The sequence below is a fragment of the Hippoglossus stenolepis genome, chromosome 12, assembly GCF_022539355.2.
Source record: "Hippoglossus stenolepis isolate QCI-W04-F060 chromosome 12, HSTE1.2, whole genome shotgun sequence".
Lineage (NCBI taxonomy): Eukaryota > Metazoa > Chordata > Actinopteri > Pleuronectiformes > Pleuronectidae > Hippoglossus > Hippoglossus stenolepis.
In genome coordinates this window covers 736822-759891 of record NC_061494.1, presented here as the reverse complement: position 1 = coordinate 759891, position 23070 = coordinate 736822, and the positions used below count along the sequence as shown (strand labels likewise).

The following is a 23070-nucleotide window of genomic DNA, read 5'->3' as shown; positions in this document are numbered from 1 at the left end:
AATTTAAGATACTTAAGACCCTTCATTTAAGTCATGAATGAGTAAAATAAGCAATTGTCTGTCTTTGAAACTTTTTTGCATGCATAACAAGATGGGTTATGATGGAGGCTGTGACAAGAGAGACCTTCAGGTTTCGAAGCTGGTGGAGGAAAACATGATTCTATGGCGACCTCTTCAATTTTCTCTATGTGAAACTTTGTTTCTGTGGACCTCCTTCTCCAGCACCTCACCCAGAGATTCCACTTTCCACCATACCAAAATTGACTCCCCTGGTAGTTGTCCTTTTTTTGTCATTTGTATCAAAACATTTGCATCAGAGAGCTGTAACACAGTCAGTTGATTATATATTAGCCCCAGTGTCCTTTATGCAACATTTCAAATTTGCCTCTGATTTGTTTGTTATCTTTTCATTTTCATGTGTATAATTTCTGTCATTTGAAGCAATACTAGTCATGATATGAATAATTATTGTCCCTGAGATTAAATTGGCTACTTCTCTCAATTTAACAAAGGAAAAGGGACCATATACAAACATCAGCAAAGAGTTTAGAAATAAAACGTTATAGGTCTTCCAGACTTTTATCTCTTTAAGACATACCTGAAGTTTAACTAGGATTCATCTGGCTTCATAGATAAGTACAGCTGCGTGTCATCTGTGTAACAATAGAAATATATGTGGTTGCTTTCTGATAATATTGCCTAAAAGAAGCATATATAAAGTGAACAATATTGGCACCAGTAATCTTCAGGAACTTCATGACTTACTTTTGTGAGCATGGAAAAGTCATTGTTAACATAAACCCATTATCTGATAAGTGAGACATAAACCAACCTAATGCTGTCTTGCTAGTCCCTACTTGTTGGGTTGTGGACTCTGCAACAGAATGTCATGACTTATGGTGTCAAATGCAGCACTGAGACTCAGTCATTGGTAACGTTTAACAGAGATGTTATCCTAAATTCTGACTGAAAGACTTCAAACAAACATTCCTCTGCAAGAAGTCACATAATTGGTTAGCAACTGTTTTTTTCAAGGATTTTAGAAATAAATGGGAGGTTTGATGTGGGTATATAAGTTGAATGATTTTTTTGTTGTGTTATGGGTGAACATTGTCATTCTTTTATCTGTGCTTTGCTGCAAATCAAATTTGCCTCAGCAGGACAATAAAGTGCCTACCGAACTGAACTGAGGCATCACTTATGACGTGAGACATTTTCTTCTGTTGACAAGTTGACAAAAAAATGAACAAGAACATCCTTTTTATGTGAATACAGCATGAATTGAAGTCACATGGAAAAAAGCAGATTTGAACTGTGATCTCGCAGCCACAGACTTGGATTTATTGACTTTATACATGTAAGTTACAACAACATTCTTAAATGAATGGCACAATATAGTTCTATTTTTCTACATGTTTTGTCTTTGATTACACAAAATTGACAACATTAAACCTTTATAGCCTAAAATAATTAGATAGCCCATTCATCTAACTACCTTAAAGGCTTAAAAAACGAATAAATAAATAAATAAAACCTCATTAGAAATACAATAAGATTCAATTGATTTAAGACAAACAGAAGATATATAAACTTTTTTTGTCCATTAAATGAAACTGTTGCACAACATCTAAAAGGGCATTTATTTAAGAGCAGACTTTGTGGTATTCATCATTCACGTCAAAACTTTTCACACTGTTACCTTACCAACACATAAGAATAGGAGCATACCTTCATTCTGATGCATTATGATGAAATAAAAGAAAGGCTTGGTGCAGTGAAATCTGCAAGTCAAAGAGTTACTGGGTGAAACAATATGCTTTTTGTACTCAACTTCACAAAAGAACTGGTCTCATAGAAGCTAAGTGTGTCCATCCAATCCAAGTACCATCCAATAAATCACTCAGGACATGGACAGGGAAAATGGGTGTGTGGGCACAGACAGGTTAACAGGTCCTCAATCGTGCGAAAGCTGCTTTGCATCATTTTGTATCATTTAACTGACCTCTATGACTTTCAAACTACAAATCACAACAAGTCAGTTCATACAGAGGCTCTTACCCAGGGACCATCAGACCGTTCAGGTCCTTGGGCCCAGTCTGTAATCCATCTATGCTGATCTTGGATCGCCCATTTACTCACACATTTCATTCAAAGTAAAAAAATTCTGTTTGATATGATAGAGCAAAATTTAATTTAATATTGTATAATTCCAAAGTTTGGATTGAAGTTAAGCCTCCTTTTCCCTATTCTACTTTGACAGACCGGCCAACACTGCATTTTCCGCTATTTTCAGGTGAATTTACATTTATTATCTTATTATTCAAACCTGACTTTTGTTTAGTGGTGCCATACCCTCAAAGATGGTACTTGCTGGGTAAGTCGATTATGTCCCATTGGTTTATACTGAATTACTTGTCAGTCCCTGTTTGCTGTTTCAAGGGGAAATGCATTACAATAAGGAAGGAAGCTCTCTTGGAGCCAGACCTGGGAGCAGAGCTCGCCAGCGAGCATCTAGAGTCTGGGCACAGCCCCAAAAAAATAGATAAACAATAACATTCTACAAGCAATTTAGAGATGCCATTTAACCTAACCTGCAACTGTGTGATTAAACCTAAGCAAGCACTAGCATTACATGCATACTTCACACAGTCATCATTTTGATTAGCTCCATCTTCTTGTTGTATTAACTGTGTCTTGACATCATTCCCTTCCTTTGCTGCTGATAAAATACAGTGCCTCTGCTGTCAAAGAAGAAAGCTGTGATTTCATTACACATAAGTAGAAAGACTGAACTATTCTTACAGCCTCCCCAGAAGTGGTGCTAAAAATAGGATTTGTCATGGAATTGAGACCAGAGTAAATATGATAAGTATTAGATTCCAAAGGGTTCATCTCTCTGGAAACATGAGTTTGATTAGGAAACTAATGTATCATCTGGTATCCTAAATGAATGTTAATATTTTGGGCTGAGGATGACGACACTAATGTAAAAATAATGGATTGTCCAAAATGCAAAGAGGTCAATGTCTGAGCAGACCATTTTTTCTTTATTTCAGTGCAACTCACAGGTGACACAGCATTAACAGCACTGCAGGTCCTGAGTGTTGTTATGCTGTTAACTAGACAGGACTTCAATACCTGGACTTGTTAAGTTCTTCTTTTTGCTCTATGATGCCATTTTCATGAATGACATTTCTGACATGGAGCAGTTGGCGTTATTAACTCCCAATTTTCTCTTATTGTGCCAGCTGGTTCAAATAGGTGGCATTCATCATTTTTATGCAGGTCATTTACATTTCTGAAGTTAGAAGCCTTTGCTGAATCTGATGTGCCATGTTTGTATGAACAAATGCAAGAGAAATTTAAGATAAGAATATGACAATGTTCTTGCATGAGGCAAAATGGGCTCAGAGGTTTGTGATGGAGGTAAAGTTGAAGAAGCTTTTTCAAACAACCATCTGGAAAACATTGATATTCATGTGAAATTGAAGGCCTTTAGTTTCCCATATACCTTGTCACACACCATACTGCTGACTGACCTTATGCTGGTGGTATGGGAAAAGTCAGTTAAGAGGGTCACTTCCTCTGAGGACCACAAACATCTACAGCAAACTCAACAACTGGCCAGATATCTAACTCTAAAGTGACTGAACTAAACAGTGAAGCGACATCTAATAAACCGTATATGAGAACTTGTGTTAAAATTATATTCATATTCACTACATATACTCAATGACATTTCAAGGCAACACACTGTTTTTATCGGTTTTAAACATTAAAATATGATTTGAGTCACCATCTGCCATGAGCACAGATTATGATTTTAGATCCTTATGTGTGACTAACAATGTACAGTAGATTCCTTAAAGTCACCCTCTGTTCGTCTAGGTCCACACTTCAAGACACTTTTTACCATGCAGTGAAGACTTCAGGGACTAACATATGAGCAGTGTCCTCCAGATGTCCCACGTGACAATATGAAGACATTATTATGCATCGCTAGTCTGTCAGCTTGAGAGTTATGGCTGACTGGTGGGATGATACAATAAGTGATGTTCCATTTAGAGATGGTGAGTGTCTTCACTTCATCATCTTGGTCTCCATCTCTCTCCCATTATCTTCTTTCGTGAATATTATCACTCATTATCTCTCATCCACTCTGTGTCTGTCCCATGGTCCCTTCCTCAGGTCAGAGGTCAGACATCAACTCTCAGCATACTCTTCTTGTGCTCTGCAGCTTTTTATAGATGTGACGAGGTGGAGAAACACAGTTTCAGGGTGTATGGGTTGGACCCATCTGAAACCACACACACAAACACACAGATAAAGATTTTGTGATAACCCATACCTGCATGCTGGACAACATTCAAGAAAAGTGGATCTTAATACCAGGTCTGAACAGGGTCCTTTAGTCTAGCAACAGTCTATGAGTTTCACAGATTAAACTGGTCAGATTTGATATGTGACATTTTGCCTTTACAATTACTGTAGACGTATTATTATAACAAACATAGTGTTTGCTCAGGCAGGCTACCAAGTCCAGCTCAGCAACAACCCAGTACATTAGCTGACAGCAGCAGACCTCTATGCCAGCTGATCCCCTTTTAGGCATTACAATTGCAAAGCTTTAGCTTCCTATTACCACTGCAAGCCACTTCAAATGGTTGTAAACGGTTTGTATTTATATAGCACTTTTCTAGTCTTGATGACCACTCAAAGCGCTTTACAGTTTACCATTAACCCATTCACACACACATTCATACAGTGCATCTATTAGCAGCATCTTGCCCAAGGACACTTCGGCCTACAGATGGGGAAGACTTGGATCGAACTGCCGACCTTCTGGTTGGAGGAGGACGACCGCTCTACCCCTCAGGCACAGCCGCCCACCTCACAACCCACCTCTACAACATTACCTCCTTTTCATACTGAATCTGAGCTCATCAGTGTCATGTGTTGTCATTGATGCCTGCTCTGTTCAGTTCCAGGGTCTTTTAGCTGCTACTCTCCCTGCCTCACTTTCCAAGTCTCATGGAAGGGTAGTGTTTTCCCCGTGTGCATGTGGAAGGGCCCAAGAGCAGACTAACTAACTAAGAGTCCATCACAAAATGAACTGATATTTTACACTGGTTAGCTAAGTGCACAGCCCATATATGTTTAATTATCATGCACAGAGTTTCCCATACAGTGATATATGTGTGGCCGCAACAATATCAACAACTATTTAATCTTTTTATTTTCTATATTTAACACATTCAAATTGTTCAATCTTGCTTCATTGTGGATTTTGTGGAGTTGTGCGCATCGCAATGAAACCAACCCAAGTCAAATCAGTGAGGGTTTTTTGTTTAACTGAATCCCTCCTCCACTATGAGCACAGCCTCAGGTATTCAGACAGAGCTCTGTTGGTTGTTCCTGAATCCTACATCAGGACTAAGGGTGATGAACGTTTGATGTCAGGGCCCCTCAGCTCTGGAACTCCCTGCTCGACGATCTGAGGCGTGGGGAATCTGTGACATCTTTAAAATCACTTTTCAAAACATATCTTTTTTACAAAAGCCTTTAATTCCCTTCAGTGCTTATTGCAAGCATCTCTTAGTTGCTTTTTATTTTCTAGCATTTGTCTTCCTTGTTATTTTTTTGTCGCTTTTTATTCTATTCTATGTGCCCTTTGTATTTGAATAGTTTGATTTTATTGACTTCAATCGTTTTTATCCTGTTTTAAACGTGTACAGAACTTTGTAACTTGTTTTAAAAAAGTGGTACACAAATATTTTTTTTTTATCATTATTAAGCAATTGAGCTGGATATGTATCTTTTTGTCACAAAGTACTTGTTTGTTATATATATATTATTATTGCATTATTAGTTAATAATTACTTTACAGTGAATAGATTTTACTTCCAGAATTTGACAAATTTGACATTTATTATACAAGTGCTACTAGGGTAGATAAGCTTACTGGGTATCCTGATCTGGTAATGGTTGAGAACAGTAAGAACCTCCACAGCATCTGTCTTATTTTCAAATTCCAACAAGCCAGAGATGGTCTTGGAGGAGGCTGAAAGAAAGATACAGAATGTGAGTTAAAAGAAAATGTATCCAACAGTTCACATTGAGAAGTAAGAGAATAATATTTTCACATGTTGACTACAAAAGGACAACATGTACTTCATAAACTTGAACAAAAAAGTCACATTAAAGTTTTACTCACGTTTGGCATCAAACATCTTGAATTTGACAAAGACAGGCACATCATGCTCCGTACACAGCTGCCAAAAAACACACAACAGCTAATGTGTCAAAAGCTGAATGAGGTAAGACTTGGTGGGAAATTATAATCCCCAATAAGTGTGATATGGGGCATCAATCATGACGGTTGCAAAAGTACAAAACGGGGTCTGAAAGGTGCATATGCCCCTTTCCACGCAAAATTTGCGATCTCTAAAAAATAATTTGATGCAAACTCCAACTCATGTGTATGAACATTTTGCACAGTGGAAATTGGCGATACAGACGTGAGGTGGTGATTTGCAGATGGATTTGTCATGAACTTTGTCACACATTAAACCAGCAGTGTTATTTGTGCTTTCATAAGCACCTTCAATTGTAAAAGATATAAGTAAGCTTCAAACAAATTACACTCAGTTACCATAAAATAGCATTATAGAGTTGCAGAACGATTAATAGTGTAAATAGAATGAATGATTAATGTTTTTTAATAATATCCTGCTGTGCATGTATCACAAACTACAACTTAGTGTAAAATTGCTGAAGTGAACATGTTTGTGCTGTCAAATTTGTAATTCCAAATTATGTCTGAGGGTGAAGGTTAGGATACCACTGATGGCTGATATAAATTTTGCAAGGTGTGAAGTTATCAGTCCGAAAAAATACTGCAGTGACACTCATGCACAATACAGTGTATGATGGATGCACTGGCACTGATTGAGGATTATGTGATTGGAAGGATTAGAAAGGAATGTGTGTTCAGGGACAACAAAGATGTCTTGGTCTATAATGATGATCAGATTCCCTAGAGGTCTTGGATCCATGTGCTGAATTGGGTGCACTATTGGACAGAATCTTTTAAAGATGTTTCTGATCCTTTAAAAGATGTCACTGATTTTAACGAGAGTCAGCCAACAGGTATGTGTTTGATATTTTTAACACTATATAATGATTACCTTCTATAGGTTGGGGATAACACAGCCATCAGTTTACTAATGTCTGCAGTGTTGGACACACATTGCTACTTGGTGTATTTTCTTGTATTTGTGATACCACTGCCTATGGCCATTGAACTATATGTCTTTGATCACCTTACAAGCACCTCAATTTCAGTGACCAAAATGTTGTGCCTCTTCTCACTTGTTGCCATGATTCACCATAAAAAACATTGATCAACAGGGTTATTCAACATGAGGTGCTTTGCATTGACCCTTTACGGTTGAATGTGGGTGTGTAGAGGGCAGGATAAGAAACTGATCCACATACGCACATTTCCAGGTAGACTGTGATTTATAAATGAGGCCCCTGGTCTCAATCTGTCAACAGCAAGCAGTTGAATTGAAAGAAATGTACACACTGCTCCTCCCTGCATCAATATAATTCTGACATCAGTTCCCCTCTCTTTGGTTTGATGATGAAACTGCTAGAACAAGTAGAGTTGGGATAACTAACTTCAAAGGATAGCTCTAAAATGTCCGTGAAATATAATGTGTGATAATATGTGTTGCATGTATGTTTACATACTTAATATTTATATAGGATTGTCCAATATCTGTTGTTCACATAATATCACAAACATCATGGATCCAATCCTGGATTGGCAAATGAATCTACAACAAATTTCTACTGTGCAATGGACACTGTTAAGTCTACAACTTCGGCAAAATCAGATCACTCGCGTCAAAGAGACAGAGGGACAGGGATAGGCTTCTTGGAGAGGAGTACTTAAAGGGTATTTTGAACAATTTAATAACACAGGACATTTATCAGATAGAAGAACCTTACCCTCAGTAAATGGTCCTGTGATATGCATGGAGGCACATTGTAATAGTGCAGCACAGCAGATGGAGGCTGGATGATGTTTTTAGACGCCTGTCCAGCGCTGCTGAAGCGATTGTTCCTGGTCATGGCAAAGTCCTTATAGCTGCTGCTGCCATCCTCTAACTCAAAGACCTGACTGGGGATCACTGCATGCTGTTTAGACACACTGCAAACAACATCAGATTTTGTTGTAACCTACAGTGTATCGATGCATGTTGTATCTACTATGCATGTATGAGCAAAAATATTGTTAACATATCAAAATCATGTCAACATGACAACTGATTGACCTACAGTTATCCACAGTAGGAGTTGGCTGTTACTGCACATCTATGATCGCTTAGATCTTATTTTTCATCTTATTTATTGACTCCATAGATGTTAAAATAATTCTTGATTAAAGTCCATTTATTCATGAATCTTCAAAATCCATTCAAGTTTTATAGAAATGGTCTCAATTATTGTCATTTATTAAGCATTAAAGCAAATTTGAAGGCTATGTAAAGTGCCCTGAGATAATGCATATTATTATTTGGTCCTGTACAAATAAAATTGAATTGAAATTCCAAGAAAAGCTAAAGATATGTTGGTCAGATAAAATATCTGATGGCATCACCTTGTACTTGTGCCTGCCATTGACAGCTGTTTTTTTAAATAGTAGGCATCTGCACCGAATGCCCTTCAGTTATATATTTGGCCATCTTCAAACAGGACAACACAGATGGAAACATTTTCCTGTTGGGGCATTGGTCAAGATGTGGACCCTGAGCATTGCTCTCTGTCTATATTGTTCAGGTACAGTCAAACACTTTTGGAGCCAGGGCTGTGTCTACTATCAAGGTGTATGTGGCTGTCATCTCAGGTAAGCATTTTATGGTGGACAGTCAGACTGTGGGCTTTCATCCTTTGGCGAGCCATTTTCTTAAGGGGGTTTTCCAGTTGCAGCCCCCACATTCTGTGCAAGAACCTTCGCCCTGTCCATTGTTGGAACTGGTGGGCCGGGTGTTAACATTTGGCCAAACCCCATTATTCTTCCAAGGAGGCTTTCAGTTTTTCATATTAATGAGCCTTAAACAGATTGGTTATTTTTCCCTCGGGCCGGGATGGATAACCAGACTGATGATGATTAAATAATGATGATAATCTTGTTTAGGCCAGACTGCTTTGTCCCGTTAGGGCTCTGTGACTGTACATAGATTTGTCAGCTGGCCAGACAGATGCTCTATTTCTATACTATGGTAGGCAAAGTAAGGGATATCCCTTCTGGAAACAGAGGCTCTCAAACTGGGTTGTCTCTTAAATCTGTGTTGGTATGGGTCATCCAGATATTACCTACCTAGAATGAGAGTTACGGATGTAACTATGTTTCTATAAATTCTGGATGACAGCCACAATTACTGCGTGACAGATTCCTTTTATCAGGTTGCTTGCGTCACCCAGGTAGCACGTGAATTTGTTGGTATCATGTCTCAACCTAGTGCGCATGCGCAAAATGGGTATCCAGGTATTGCCTACCATCTCTGGTGATCATTCATAAAAACGTACTTATGTACTCTTACATCTGTCTTTTGTTTCTGTGAGCTTGCCTTTTTAGTAACCCCACTACTTTTAATACTTTAATAAAGGTGACACATTTTAAATCTTTAATTTAGCAATATTACATTTGACTAACGTTTGAATGTAGAGCCTTTATAACAGCAGCACACACTGTTAAAGATATGAGTAAAATAATATATATATGTACGTGTGTGTATTGATGTACTTCTCACCAGACGTTGAGTCTCTTGCCAAACACCTTGATACTGTTGAGGTGTGTGATGGCTCTGTCAACAGCATACTCATCTCCCATCTCAACCAATGCTGTACCAGGAACACTCTTCATAAACTTCACCTGCATCCACATATATGCACACACACACATAGTTAACAGTTGTCAAAAGGATATAGATTTGCATGTTTTTGCAAGTCTGTCTCTAAACAATAGACATATGAAAACAGAAAACAAAAGTTTTTACTTCTGCCAAGGAGGCTATGTTTTTACCTGAGTCCATTTGTTTCTTGGTTGGTTGGTTTGATTGTACGCAAGATTACTCAAAAAACAAATGAATGGATTTCTACAAGATTTGGTAAGAGGTACAGGACATGGTCCAAGAAAACTCATTCAATTTAGGTGTGGATCTGGATTGGATCTGGGTTTCAACTTTCCATTGATTTGTCAAAGAATAATTCATGGGGACTGATATGTGTGAAATTTGGTGCATATCCAAATAAAAATCAGGATCTAATGAATTTAAATGTAATTTCATAAGGGCACTGTGGGGCCGTGGCGTAGGGCTGCACTCTACTGCGTGCCATTCCAGTTTAAATTCGTTTTTACCGATGAAATGAGGAGGTAATTTGCACATTACACAAACTGTACAGAAGAGCTGTAATGAAGCTTAGCGTAAGTTCAGTCAGGAAGACCTAACCTGCATAGTGATCAGCTGATTGTGGGCGTTCCTAAAATATCCAATCAGGTCTGGCGCGGTCTCTTTCAGCCAGTCATTCAGCAGCTGTCAAACTTTAAAAATCCCTTCTCCTCTCTTCCGCAGTCAGCTGTCATTCAGTGACTCGCACAACCCCTCCTCCACCCCAATCTCCTCCAGTCTTGAGAAGAATACTCATCACCTCTTCCGGATCCCGACCTCAACTGAAGAGGGATCCCTCGCATGTGGCTCTTCCTGAGGTTTCTACATTGTTCCCTGTCAAAAGGTTTTTGTAGTTTTTCCTTACTCTTGAGGGTTGAGGGCAGAGGATGTCACACTTAGCGAAGTCCAATAGGACAATGCTCATAATATGGGCCATCCAAACAAACGATTGACTGATGAACCACCACCAGTGTCTAGACCCCGGGGGGGGGGGGTATTCCTGTTCGATGCTCTGCTCCACCCCCTTCTAATCCTGATGACATCTCACAGGGGTCTAAAATGCCAAAGACTGTAAACATTCACAATACTTCTGTGCATTTGCCTAGAAATAAACATTGTTAAATTGGGAATCAAGTCTCTCCTGATTGAATTAAGGTTGTTTGAGTTAACCCAGTGGTGTGCCGTGAGGGCAAGCAAGTCAAGCTGTACTTGACCTGTTAAATCTAAAAATAGACATTAAATAAGAAATGATATCTTTCCTTACATCTGATCCCATCTCAGCACTGTCTCATAAAGGATCTCATGTTGCCTGCTTGCATTAATTTAGAATTTACGCCCACTTGCGGTGGTAGCAGAATATAATGTCAGGAAGTTAGTGTGTATAACCATGACAACAGGTGTCACATTTCGCCAGGCTCCTTAAATTTTGTTTATGTTATGTTTTATTATTCATTCCGTGTTTTCCTGTTTAATTTTGGTAACTTGTGTCTTGTCTCTCATTTCAGATCCCATGTCCTATCAAGTTTCCCTCCTGTGTGATCACCTGCCCGCTCTAATGTGTTTCGCTTGAATGTCCCCCGTGTGCAATTCAGGCAAGTCTTCCCTGCCCTCGTGGGGATTTAGTTTATATGCTTCCCTCAGTTGTTGCCAGAAAGTTGTATCCTCTTGTGTCTTCCAGCTGTTTTTCCTGGTGTTCGTGTAGCGAACCTGTCTTTTTATTACCTGTTTAGCCATAGTTTTACCTCTTAGATACCTTCGCCTGTGTTTGGACTTGTGTTGGACTCATGTATCGGCCTTGTTTTTCAAATAAAGGACTTTGCCTTTTGAACTTTCTTCGTCTGAGTTTGTCATTCAGTCCTGTTTTGTGGAGCCAGCTTTAACATCTGGATATGTAATTTGCTCATTTACACTACTGCCATCTTTGAACCCACAGGATGAAAAGACAAATTTTGCACCACCATCACACACGGGTCTACATCACTTCTGTGAGATGCCACTGTCAGTAACATTGCACTCAGATGCACTGGTCCACACACGACTCGTGTAGGTAGATACAGGTGTTTCGTGGAAGGCAGCTGAATTGACATTAGCTAGACAGGAGAGTGAATAATATATACTGTATAGGCGTATTCAAGAAAATATATCAATAATGTACAGTCTTAATAAAATTAAAATAATCTATAAATAAGATTACAAACTGATAAACTAAAATAACAGAACAAAATTAAGGTGCATTGCCTGTAGCTCTATGCTAGTGTGAAACCACATTTACAACATTTTGTTTGTTTCATATAATAGACATGAAGCAGAAAAATTCAAATATCAACTTAAATGATATATAAATAACTACCTTCTCAATGTTGCCATAAAGGCAGAAGAGGTTGAAGATGCGGGTGCAGTTCATTTTGGATGGATGGAGGCCGCTCACCATGGCAACAGAGCTAGGGGCGTGGCCAGAGTATGAGGAGGATGACTGGGGCAGAGGGTAGGACACCATGTCTGGAACATCCACTGTGAGCTTATACCTGCTGTTACCAGGCAGAGGTAGCAGGGGGCAGGGTGGACCTAAGGAGGCAGAGAAAGTAGGATTCTCAGCACAGTTCAATAAAGTTTAGTAAAATGTAAGTGCTGACAACAAGGGCCTGTACCGTGAAGCGAGCTCAACATAACATGGCTATCTTTCCGTAATCTGGCTTGATTTCACCTAATAGTCAGGGTAAACGGTCACACAACGCTGGTTATCAACTTGTTAAGTCAACCCAGGCTTTCCTCATCTAGGTATGAGCGTGTGCACATAAAAGGGACAGGGTTTACGGCATATGTCGAATCACCAACATGGACAAGTTTGACTGACAGCAGAGCCGCATATTTTACAAACGAGGAACAAACGGTTGTATTGTAAAAATACACATCCAGGCTGAAAGAAACACAATTACAGCTGCTAAATGGAGGAAGGACAGCTGGTAAAAAAATCTCTGATTGTGTGAATGTGTAAGTTACGTACCCCCTGGTGACATTTGGGAAAAAATATATTACGTGACCACGACATAATAACGAAAAGAAATAACTCGGGGCCACAAGATATGAATCTGCTCTTTACCAACAAGACGTGTGGAACTGAACTGAAGAAGCCTCTTAGATGAGAGATGAAACATTTCACTGAATCACATGATGAAGCCTCTATAATGGGCTTTAGTTTGACACACGTTGTCTGCATTGACTCTGAGGACAAACTGGAAACGTTTGCAATTACTAGCCAATATACCGATATGGACCTATTTTCGTGCGGCATGTGACTGCACATTGTAATCTTGGTGACAGGATGTGCCCGATGCCCCTGGAAACAAGGAGAGATTGAGATGTACTGGCTGACTTTGCGAGTCTCAGAGAGAGAGACCTACTTAAAGGGAAGGATCAAAGTATTAAACTATGTCCTGTTATCCTGATGCTAACACACCCAGTACATCAATATAAGTAACTCCCACAAGCAAAGGAACATAGGGCGATGCAGACACTATGTTGTGTTCGGCTCCAGCAGTTGACAATGAGGATCTATATCTTTTATAGAAATACTCATCAAAGTAGGGAAAAGGATTTCTCTGAAGACCCATGTCCTCCTTAGAGACCCTCTAACAATCTGCACACGAGCTCCACAGGATCCTTTTTTCTTCTTTTTTCTTCTCCACAGGATCCTCTAAGAATGGTGATGTCATGTTTCAAAGGAATTGATTGGTCAGGGAGCAGTACTTTTAATACTGCAGGTTAGCTGTTTAGCATAGGTTACCCTGAGGATTTACCCCCATATGAAGTGAACGAGCTTTGTAGAACTGAAAACCCTAAAGTAAACCTGAAGTTACTCCAAAAAACACGAATCCTTCTCTGAAGTACAGGCCCCAATAATGCCTGTGTTTGGTGTTATTGTAAGATGCAGCTGCACTATCTCAAGGATGTTTTCCATTATTTGCAAGAAATCCTTTAAAAAGGAATCAACCTCATGATGTAAGCTTAGTATAACAATGTTAAGCACTGTGACTGTGTATTGAAGATTTTCATTAACTAAATTAAGACAGATCATTTGACTTGATTAAAACGCCTCCTGTCTAGCAGACAGCATGCATTGTACAAGTTACAATCCAGTAAGAATCACATATGTTAATCACTCAAAAAGATTGTTGTTTTATGTTGGACTTAAAATAAAATAAAATGTTTTTTCAAAGCTGTGATTCCTTTGCATTAAATACATTAAAGGGAATTTTACAATCACAATATCCCCAATTTAGACTCAATTTAGCTTCACGATTGCCATTGGATCTGATCCTCTATTTCTTTCAGCACAGTCACCTTAGGAGGGGATCACAGCCTTTAAGAACCTCTCAACATAAATAGTACGTTAGTATTGGTTAAAATGAACAAGAACTGCACAAAATCTTGTGCAGCATCATCGCATGCATGTAATATTCTGATGACTCCTATCACTCCCCTACAGTTTGTATGTGTGTTGAGAAACTGCTTAAAGACAGTGTAGCTGGCAAGGATCTGTTTTCATCCGGGAAAAGTTACACGTTCTGCTGAACCTCTGACAATTACACAAGACTGGCAATCTACACCTACCCCGCGTGAATGTGAATGCGAGTGTGTGTGTGTGTGTGTGTAGAAGAGTGTCAAGGTTCACCTTTGTGGTATGGACATCATCATACATAAAGTAGTTGCACTGTGTGACAATGTTGATTCAGTTATACCACTTTAATTCCAAGTGCGTGTGTGTGCATGTGTCTTAGTCTTACCGTAGCCATTCTCACTGTAGGACGATGGGTGTTCTCCTAAAATTGCCTGCCTCTGTCTGCCCTTTCCACGCTCTGAAACAACACACACAGACACACGCACGCGCGCGCACACACACACACACACACACACACACACACACACACACACACACACACACACACACACACACACACACACACACACACACACACACACACACACACACACACACACACACACACACACACAGCTTGTTTAATCATTTCACATGTCACATTTTTTTTCTCCTTGTCTTGACTCACTCTGGTGAATTGTTTACAACCTGTATGTTTTTCTGACTGCTTATGTGTATTCAGCAAGTGGACTTATCTTTAGGGTTGTGTTATGATCTGCAACCACAACCAGCCTACCAGTTGGCTAGTCACAAGCCAGCTTCAGCTACCACAGGACCTATTACTCTCCAGGGAGCTTCCACTGTGGGTAGCAGTGCATCCAGAGCCTTCAGGCCTGTTTGCACATTTGCCATCAGCAGGGATGGGCAGTATTTATGATACATGGATTTAAAATATGTATTTGAAATACAAAATTGTATTTTGTACTTGATAGGTTTGATGAAAATGGATTCATATTTTGTATCAAAATACTACAATGTTTTGTATTTTTGTAGTTTAAAAATACTGTAAAATACTTTCTGCAAAACGTCTACGTGATGACGTGTGCAGCCTCTGATTAGTGTCTACTCAGTTATTTGCCCAGGCTTGTTGACATCATAACATTGAGGGTCAGAAAATTGATGATCCAGCACGAAGCAAGACCCAAAGAAGAAGAAGCACAAGATTAGAAATTTGTTGGTTTCCAGCTCTCCATCAATTTTTAGCATTAGCTGCTACAATTCTTAAGAGTTTCTGTTATGTTTTGGTGTTTGTTTAAGTATCCTAGGCAAATCAAATTTACGGACTGTTCTAGCTAACTCTTTAACCCAAGTTACATTGACAGCCCTCACAATACGATACTTTCGGCCTATGTTAAGTTTTCTTTGGTTGTGCACGGGAAAAAAACTATGAATCGTTTCAGAGTTGTTGTATAAAATAACTTTATAATGACACAAGATAATTTAACTTGCAAACGTGTTTTGTGCCTTATTGTCATTAACAACATTGTGCTGCAATGCCATGAAACAACAGGTTGTTATCTCATCCTGGCGTTTGTTGTAGCTCACAACCTCTCTTAGTCTGTTGACTGGTTGCATCATTGGACAGCCATAAATCTGACATGCAGCAAAGAGTCAGTGATCTGCTGATGGGATAGATCAAATAGGCTGAAATATACACTGCTAAAAAATTAAGGGAACACTTAATCGTCACAGTATTACACCAAGTCAGTTAAATTTGCCTTGCAACACCCCTTGCTTTGGTGCAAATTAAAGTGACAACAGGTGCAATGACCGGTATCTGCTCCTTTGTGCGAGGAGAAACAGGAGGAGCACTGCCAGAGTCCTACAAATTGACCTCCAGCAGGCTGCAGGTGTGCATGTTTCTGACCAAACTGTCAGAAACAGACTCCATGAGGGTGGCAACATCCTCTAGTGGGACCTGTGCTCACAGCCCAGCACCGTGCAGCTCAATTGACATTCGCAAGAGAACCAGAATTAGCGGGTCCACCACTGGTAGCCAGCTCTGTACACTGATGAGAGCAGGCTCACACTCAGCACATGTGACAGGCTTGAAAGAGTCTGGAGTGAACCTTATGCTGCCTGTAACATCATCCAGCATGACTGGTTTGGTGGTGGGTCAGTGATGGTTTGGGGAGGCATATCATTGGAGGGTGGCAGTCAGGAGTACCCTGACTGCTGTTAGGTACTGAAATCCTCAGAGCGATTTTTAGACCTTCATTGGTGCAGTGGGCCCCGGTTCCTCCCGGTGCAGGACAATGCCCGGCCTCATGTGGCCAGAGTGTGTAGGCAGTTCCTGGATGACGAAAGCATTGATGCCATTGATTGGCCCTTATGTTCCCCTGACCTAAATTAAATTGAGCACCTATGGGACGTTATGTATCGGTGCATCCAACGCCACCAAGTACCGCCACACGTACCGCCACACGTACCGCCACAGACTGTGCAGGAGCTCACTGATGCTCACTGATTTGTTGTTCTCAACAATTTATACAATGTAAATCAGTAAAGATTTTCAACTTGAATAATTCGTTCATCAAGATCTGATGTGTGATTTAAGTGTTCCCTTATTTTTTGGAGCAGTGTATATATATTTATATATATATATATATAGTTTGCAATGTGATTCAGGCTCCCTTGGAAAAGTGTTTTTTTGTATTTTTAAAATACACAAATACAGTAGTTTATTTTGATACACTTACGATAAGGGTATTTGGTATGTTATTTTAAAATATATTTGGATGTATCTTTCCTCATCCCTGGCCATCAGTCTGTCATACTGAAAATCTGAAAGACCCTTAGGAGGTCTTTTTCAGAAGAACTTTCCTGGCTATTTCCCTAAGAGAAAACTAGAACATCATCGCTTCTGTTGCCACTAGGAGGCTCAGCTGACACACCCAGTTGCCAGTCCTTAAGACACCCAGTTGCCCATCCAGCCCAAATCAAAAGCCAATCCACACCTCAGTTCCAGGTTCCCAGCTGTTACCACATACCTCAACCTCAGAATTCAAAGCTACTCAGCACAGTAGAGCCTGAGCTGATCCTCATTTCCAGTCAGCAGTCGGTCAATTTCTGTTCCTTGTTTCCAGTCAGCTGCCTGGCTGACATTGGTTCCTCATTTCAGTTTGGATGACTCCTGCTTTTTGTACATTTGTCAACACCTGCTCCTGTTCTATCATCAGTAGTACAGCCAAAGCCTGGTCCTGATCCTTTATTGGAAGTCCAGCCGACACCTGTTGCTGGTCTGCAGTCCTGTCAACATCTGCTCCCAATCCCTAGGTGGTGGCTCCCAGCTCAATGCTGTGGTCTGGCCAGAACCAGCTCCGGATATCCAGTCTGCAGTCTGATAACAGTTCCTGGTTCCTAGTCACCCATTACCATCCTACTTGCCCTCCAGCAGGTAGCAACTGCAAACATGTAACCTGCAATTTAACAGTCTGATTGTACTGCTAGCCATTATGTCAGACATTTATTCTCCAAGTCATCCAGCAGAGGCCCTCCGTCTGTCCTTGCAGTTCTGCCTATTGAGGGGTGCAGAATGGCTCTGCCCTTATGTCCAACTTGCTTTCTGAACAGCTCCAACCATCTGCATCATCTCCTGCTCCTTTTATGCTCTGCCTCGGTCCACAAAACACAATGGCGACATACACTTCAGACCTAATAATACAACAGAGAAAACATAACATGCCTCCATACTGCTCGTGTGGTGTCCCCCTTACATTTATAATCAACTCGACACAATGTCATCAACACCATGTGTTAAGCCTAAATGTCCACTGGGAGTGGCTAACCTAGCAGACATAGCCACACAATGTCCGAGGGTCGATGAATGCACCTCGTAGTAAGATATCAGCGGGCATTTAGTATAAATGACGGCGTTTCCTGTTGAATATTAATGTCGGGGTGACACCACACAAGCAGTATGAAGGCATGTTGTGTTTTTTTCTGTTGTTTTATTACGTCTGAAGTGTATGTCTCCATTGACTTCAAATTGTATTGGATTCGGCTGCAACAAAGTTTGCCCCTGAGACTCCAGAGGTGTTTTGTGGAATCAAACAATTCACCCACCCCTCCATCGGCATAGTGGTGAGTAGATGATCAGTGCATTTTCATTTTTCAGTGAACTATCCCTTTAAGTTGTAAAACATATCCATCAGTATACACTTTGTTGGAAAGCCAAGAGGATAAAATCGCAGAACATAATTCTTGAAGTTGAATCTTAAAGGGAAACTGATGTTGTAGCATAATGTGGAGAGGAAGCTGTCGGTTATTAGTTTGAAACAAGACGACCATTTTCCAGTGACTCGTCACTTTGGCAATAGATGAAAAAGGTAGTCTAAACATCCTTCTCCCTAGCCGCAAACTCCAGCTCCTTCAGGGATCCTAAGACATTTCCTGGCTTAATGGTAAATTGACTGCATACATGCTTCTCTAGCCTTAACAACCATCCAAAGCTCTTTACACTGTCTTACCCAAGGGTACTTTGACTGGAGGAGCCAAGAACTGAACCACTGACTTTGAAACGAATCTGAGTCACAGCCTCCTCCAATAGAATAATCCCTATGGTTATTCTGGATGAGTTGGACATAAAAACATGGAAAACCTTAAGAGAAGGCATCCTAATTGGATGCCCAAACCACTTGAACTAAGTCTCATGCATGTGTCTGAGCTCCTCACCCTGTCTCTAATAGAGAAACCAGCCCCACCACAAATGAAACGAATTTCCTGTGCTTGCATCCACAATGTTAAATAGTAATGTTCTGTATTTATATAGCACTTTCTGGTCTTGATGACCACTCAAATCGCTTTACAGTACAGTTTGCCATTCACCCATTCACACAAACATTCATACAGTGCATCTATCTTTTTTTCTATGAGGGGCAATTCGGGGCTCAGCATCTTGCTCAAGGACACTTCGGCATGCAGATGAGGAAGACTGGGATCAAACTGTCGACCTTCTGGTTAGAGGACGACCGCTGTTCCCCTAATCCACAGCCTCCCCTGAAAACAATGGCATTCACTGGTCACTACCTAAAGCCCACAATCAAAAGTAAAGGGTGGAATGTAAATCAAGTGGTCAAAGTACAGCTTTGTCTTCAGATGAAATCTCTCTTCTGTTGTGACAACCATATCACTGCTGAAGCTGTTTGTTGACACTCTGTTACTCAGCAACTGAGATCCTCTCTAGTCATGCAGAGTACCACCAACATGGAGGTCTTAGAAGTCGTGGCATTTCACACTTGTCAGCAAGCCGCCCCAGTATGTAGGAGTTGATAAAGTCAGAAGAATCACATAATCTGCAAAAAAAGGATGCATTTGAAAAGCCATCATGGACATTCTACAGTGCCTGCTGCACCTCAGGAGTCTGTTCGTGAAATTGAACATGAAACAGTCTTGGTGGAATCCAGTGGGCACTGCAAATGCATTTCTCAAGTAATAGCCGAGATCTGCTTGAGTGCATTAACTCTCATCCATTTTAAACATTATCCAAGTTTGAGGGACTAAGAATTGGCAGTGAAGAATGATGCTGTATGAATGGTCTGAAAGATTTCATGGATGTTTTCATTATTCAAACAATTCTCTGTATTGTCTGTGGTTTTCAGTCACTAGAGGGGTCGTTTAGTTATGCATTTTGGAAGACATTCTTTTGAATATTTTAACAACAATTGATATTGTTAGTTTTAATATCTCACATTAGTGTTAGCTCAAGAAAAGATGGGACTTTTATATAATTTGTCATTTCGGTCGCAGTGCTGCAAACTGTCATTCAAAGATTAGAATCACAAAAACAAGGCAGAAGGCACAAGCTTGTTCTCCAGGAGTGTGTGGTAAGAAAGTCAGATACAAGGGCACCTGCTTTATCAACAAACACTCCTCAGTCCTACAAATCATTTCAAACCACATTGAAAGTATGTTAATTTCTTGTTAAAATGAATTCATTTCTATAAACCACACGTGTGGGCCATGCTTCTACAGAGAACAAAAATGTCAGTACGTTTTATCGTAATGATGAAGGTGGGCAAATAAGAAATAAACAGCTTTAAGGTAGTTTTATTCAGAGGGAGGCAGTTATAATGATACAGAGGTCACTTAAACAAAGATATGAAAGAGACAGTACCTGTGAGGCATCAAGCTTTCCATTTTTTCTCCCACAGCACGAAAGAACATCAACCTGCATTACATTATTATCATAATGATACAAATATTACCATCATCACTGTGTTTGTCAAACACACACACACATTGTCTCATCCACAACACAGTGAATGCATTACATACAGAATTATATATTCAAACTATATATTACATTGGAGGCCCATTGAAATGACACTGACTCTTTTCTCTGAGAATCTGCTTAGTCACAGATGCCACTGAGCTCAGCTACTGATTGTATCAGCCACCGAGACACGATTCTTTATGTGATGTGGCTATTTGATCTTTACACTAAAGAAAATGGCCCAAACACTTGCCCTTTATTTTAGGTTGATTAATATGAATAGGCAACATTAGTATTTGTGTGGCATGTTCAGTCTCTAATTTACAGCAAGTAGTTTAATTTACAATACAAGTATTGTCATATTTGCCATTGTAATTAGATGTCTATGTTATAGATTACTGCTGTGCATAGCTTGATTTTTAAACTGGGAGTTTGTTGATTCTATGGTTCTCATTCATGCGTCATTACCCTACGTGCAACAGATAATTGTTTTCACCCATGTCTGATACCCTGTTTGTTGTTGTTGTATTTTTATCTCTGCCGTGTTAGGTGACCTTGAGTGCTCTGAAAGGCACCTATAAATACAAATGTGTGATTATTATTATTACTTTGCACTTGTATTGCACTTTTACAATACTGTCAAACTGCTTGTAGGAGATCATTTAGCTCAGATATGTTTTCACATATGCAGGAGCACTTCACAACACTTGGAAACATGCTTGTTGGAAACCTGGTAGAGTCCCTCCTTAAAAGCAAATAAAGCTTGATCCTGGTGCTGTGGTGATTTGTCCCAGTCTGTGTCCTTGCAATGAGCCCCAATGAAAACAAACAACATTCTATTATGGATTTATTTAGTGAATATTTCATAAATAACAGAGTTTTGGACCAATCCTCAATGCCACTTGGGGAAAGGTAATCTCACTTTGTGAATTTAATTAATTAAGAATAAACATAGAATGTCACTACTGAAATTAAAGTAAGACTGTTGTTTGGCCTTGTTTTTTATGAAGTCACTGATTCAATCTTTTCTATTAAAAATCGACCAATCAACATTCTCGGGACTGGTTTATAAAAGCCACATCCATTTCACACCTCTAAATATACAGCGAGTGTAAACAGGGGATTCAGATCAGTGGGCGTCAAGATAAACAGTTTTTCACCATATTGCAGTATCTACATAGAGTATAAAGAAATACATTGTCATTTAATTTATCAGTAACATTACATTAAATTAAAGCAAATTAGTCAGACTTTTAAAACTTTTATTTTTGTCAAAAATCAATCCATTCTCATGCATAGTTCACTCATTCAGACACACACACACACATGCACGCACACATACAATAACACTATTCTATAGGTTTATTCAGTCTATATACATTATTGTTTATATTATTGTTTTCAGCAGTACTCTACAAAAGACGATCTTTAACGATCTGCTAACCGATATCTTAAAGGATAATTTTTATATTTTTAATTTTGGTGTATTTCTAATATATGTAGCTGTTGTGGCTCCATGGGTCATGTCAATCTAAGACCGAAAGTCTGACTAGAGCTGGAAAGGCCATTAAGCTTTCTTAGAGGGATCTACATCCAGGTTTATTTTGTGTGCTTATCAACACTGTCATCTTGGAGACTTTTTTTTCACCTCCCTAAAACCGACTAAAGAAAAGACTGAGGCTGCCTGGACAAATACTCAGCTCACCTAGAGAGAAGCAAATCCCCAATTACATAAATTCGTAATTGGGGAGTTATCATATGTGAGGTCCACCTGCAATAAAGCATAGCATCTGGTTATCTTCCTGAAACCACTATGAGATTAAATTACAATGGAGCTGAGACTAAGTGTGCAGGACAATTAACCAAACAGAAACAGAATGTGACAACTGAGAACAGTGTTATAAAGGGTGATTATGTCAGCCAGCAAGGTGACCCTTGAATGTAGATGCCAATAAGTTAGCATCATGGCCGTTGCTACCAGATACATTCTGTATTTACTTCCAGTCGGACTCAGAGACAAATTTTAGAATTAAATAATTTGAGAATCATGTTTATTTAGAAGGCTGTGAGAGGCTCACACTGATTGCCCCAATATTTTGCACCAACCCCTGTTGTTTTATTTTGATCCTTTAAATGTACATCTTCAATAATGTATCAATGTTGATTATTAATATTATTATATTGGAATGATACAATTATTTTGATGTTTTGTGCCACTGAAAGTCTAATGCCCTCAATGGAGTAAACTGACAGAGAGCAAAGATTAAGACAGACTTCCATCCTGTAGACTCAAATACCCTGACTCTAGATTAACAACATGTATGTCTGGTCCACACTGTGAAGTGTAACTAATGAAAAAGAGCAGTTTAGGGTATAGAGTACATCTTCATTAATGTATGGAAGACCGCCATCAAAGAACCCTTGAGAGTAAAATCTAGAATCTAGAGGCCTTGAAGGGT

At 39.6% G+C, this 23070-nt stretch overlaps 1 protein-coding gene across 1 annotated transcript in view; it reads right to left on the bottom strand.

Annotated features, from left to right (window-relative positions):
• Positions 1–1302: 1302 nt before the first annotated feature.
• Positions 1303–23070, bottom strand: part of LOC118119468 (heterogeneous nuclear ribonucleoprotein L-like) — a 41993-nt gene continuing 20225 nt past the window's right edge. The window contains exons 8-14 of the mRNA XM_035173486.2: positions 14744–14815; positions 12310–12524; positions 9822–9943; positions 8017–8218; positions 6215–6272; positions 5963–6061; positions 1303–4297 (exon numbers count right to left, since the gene is read on the bottom strand). Of these exons, the coding sequence (XP_035029377.1) occupies positions 4242–4297; positions 5963–6061; positions 6215–6272; positions 8017–8218; positions 9822–9943; positions 12310–12524; positions 14744–14815 (824 nt within the window). The 3' untranslated portion in view covers positions 1303–4241. The remainder of the gene's footprint in view (positions 4298–5962; positions 6062–6214; positions 6273–8016; positions 8219–9821; positions 9944–12309; positions 12525–14743; positions 14816–23070) is intronic.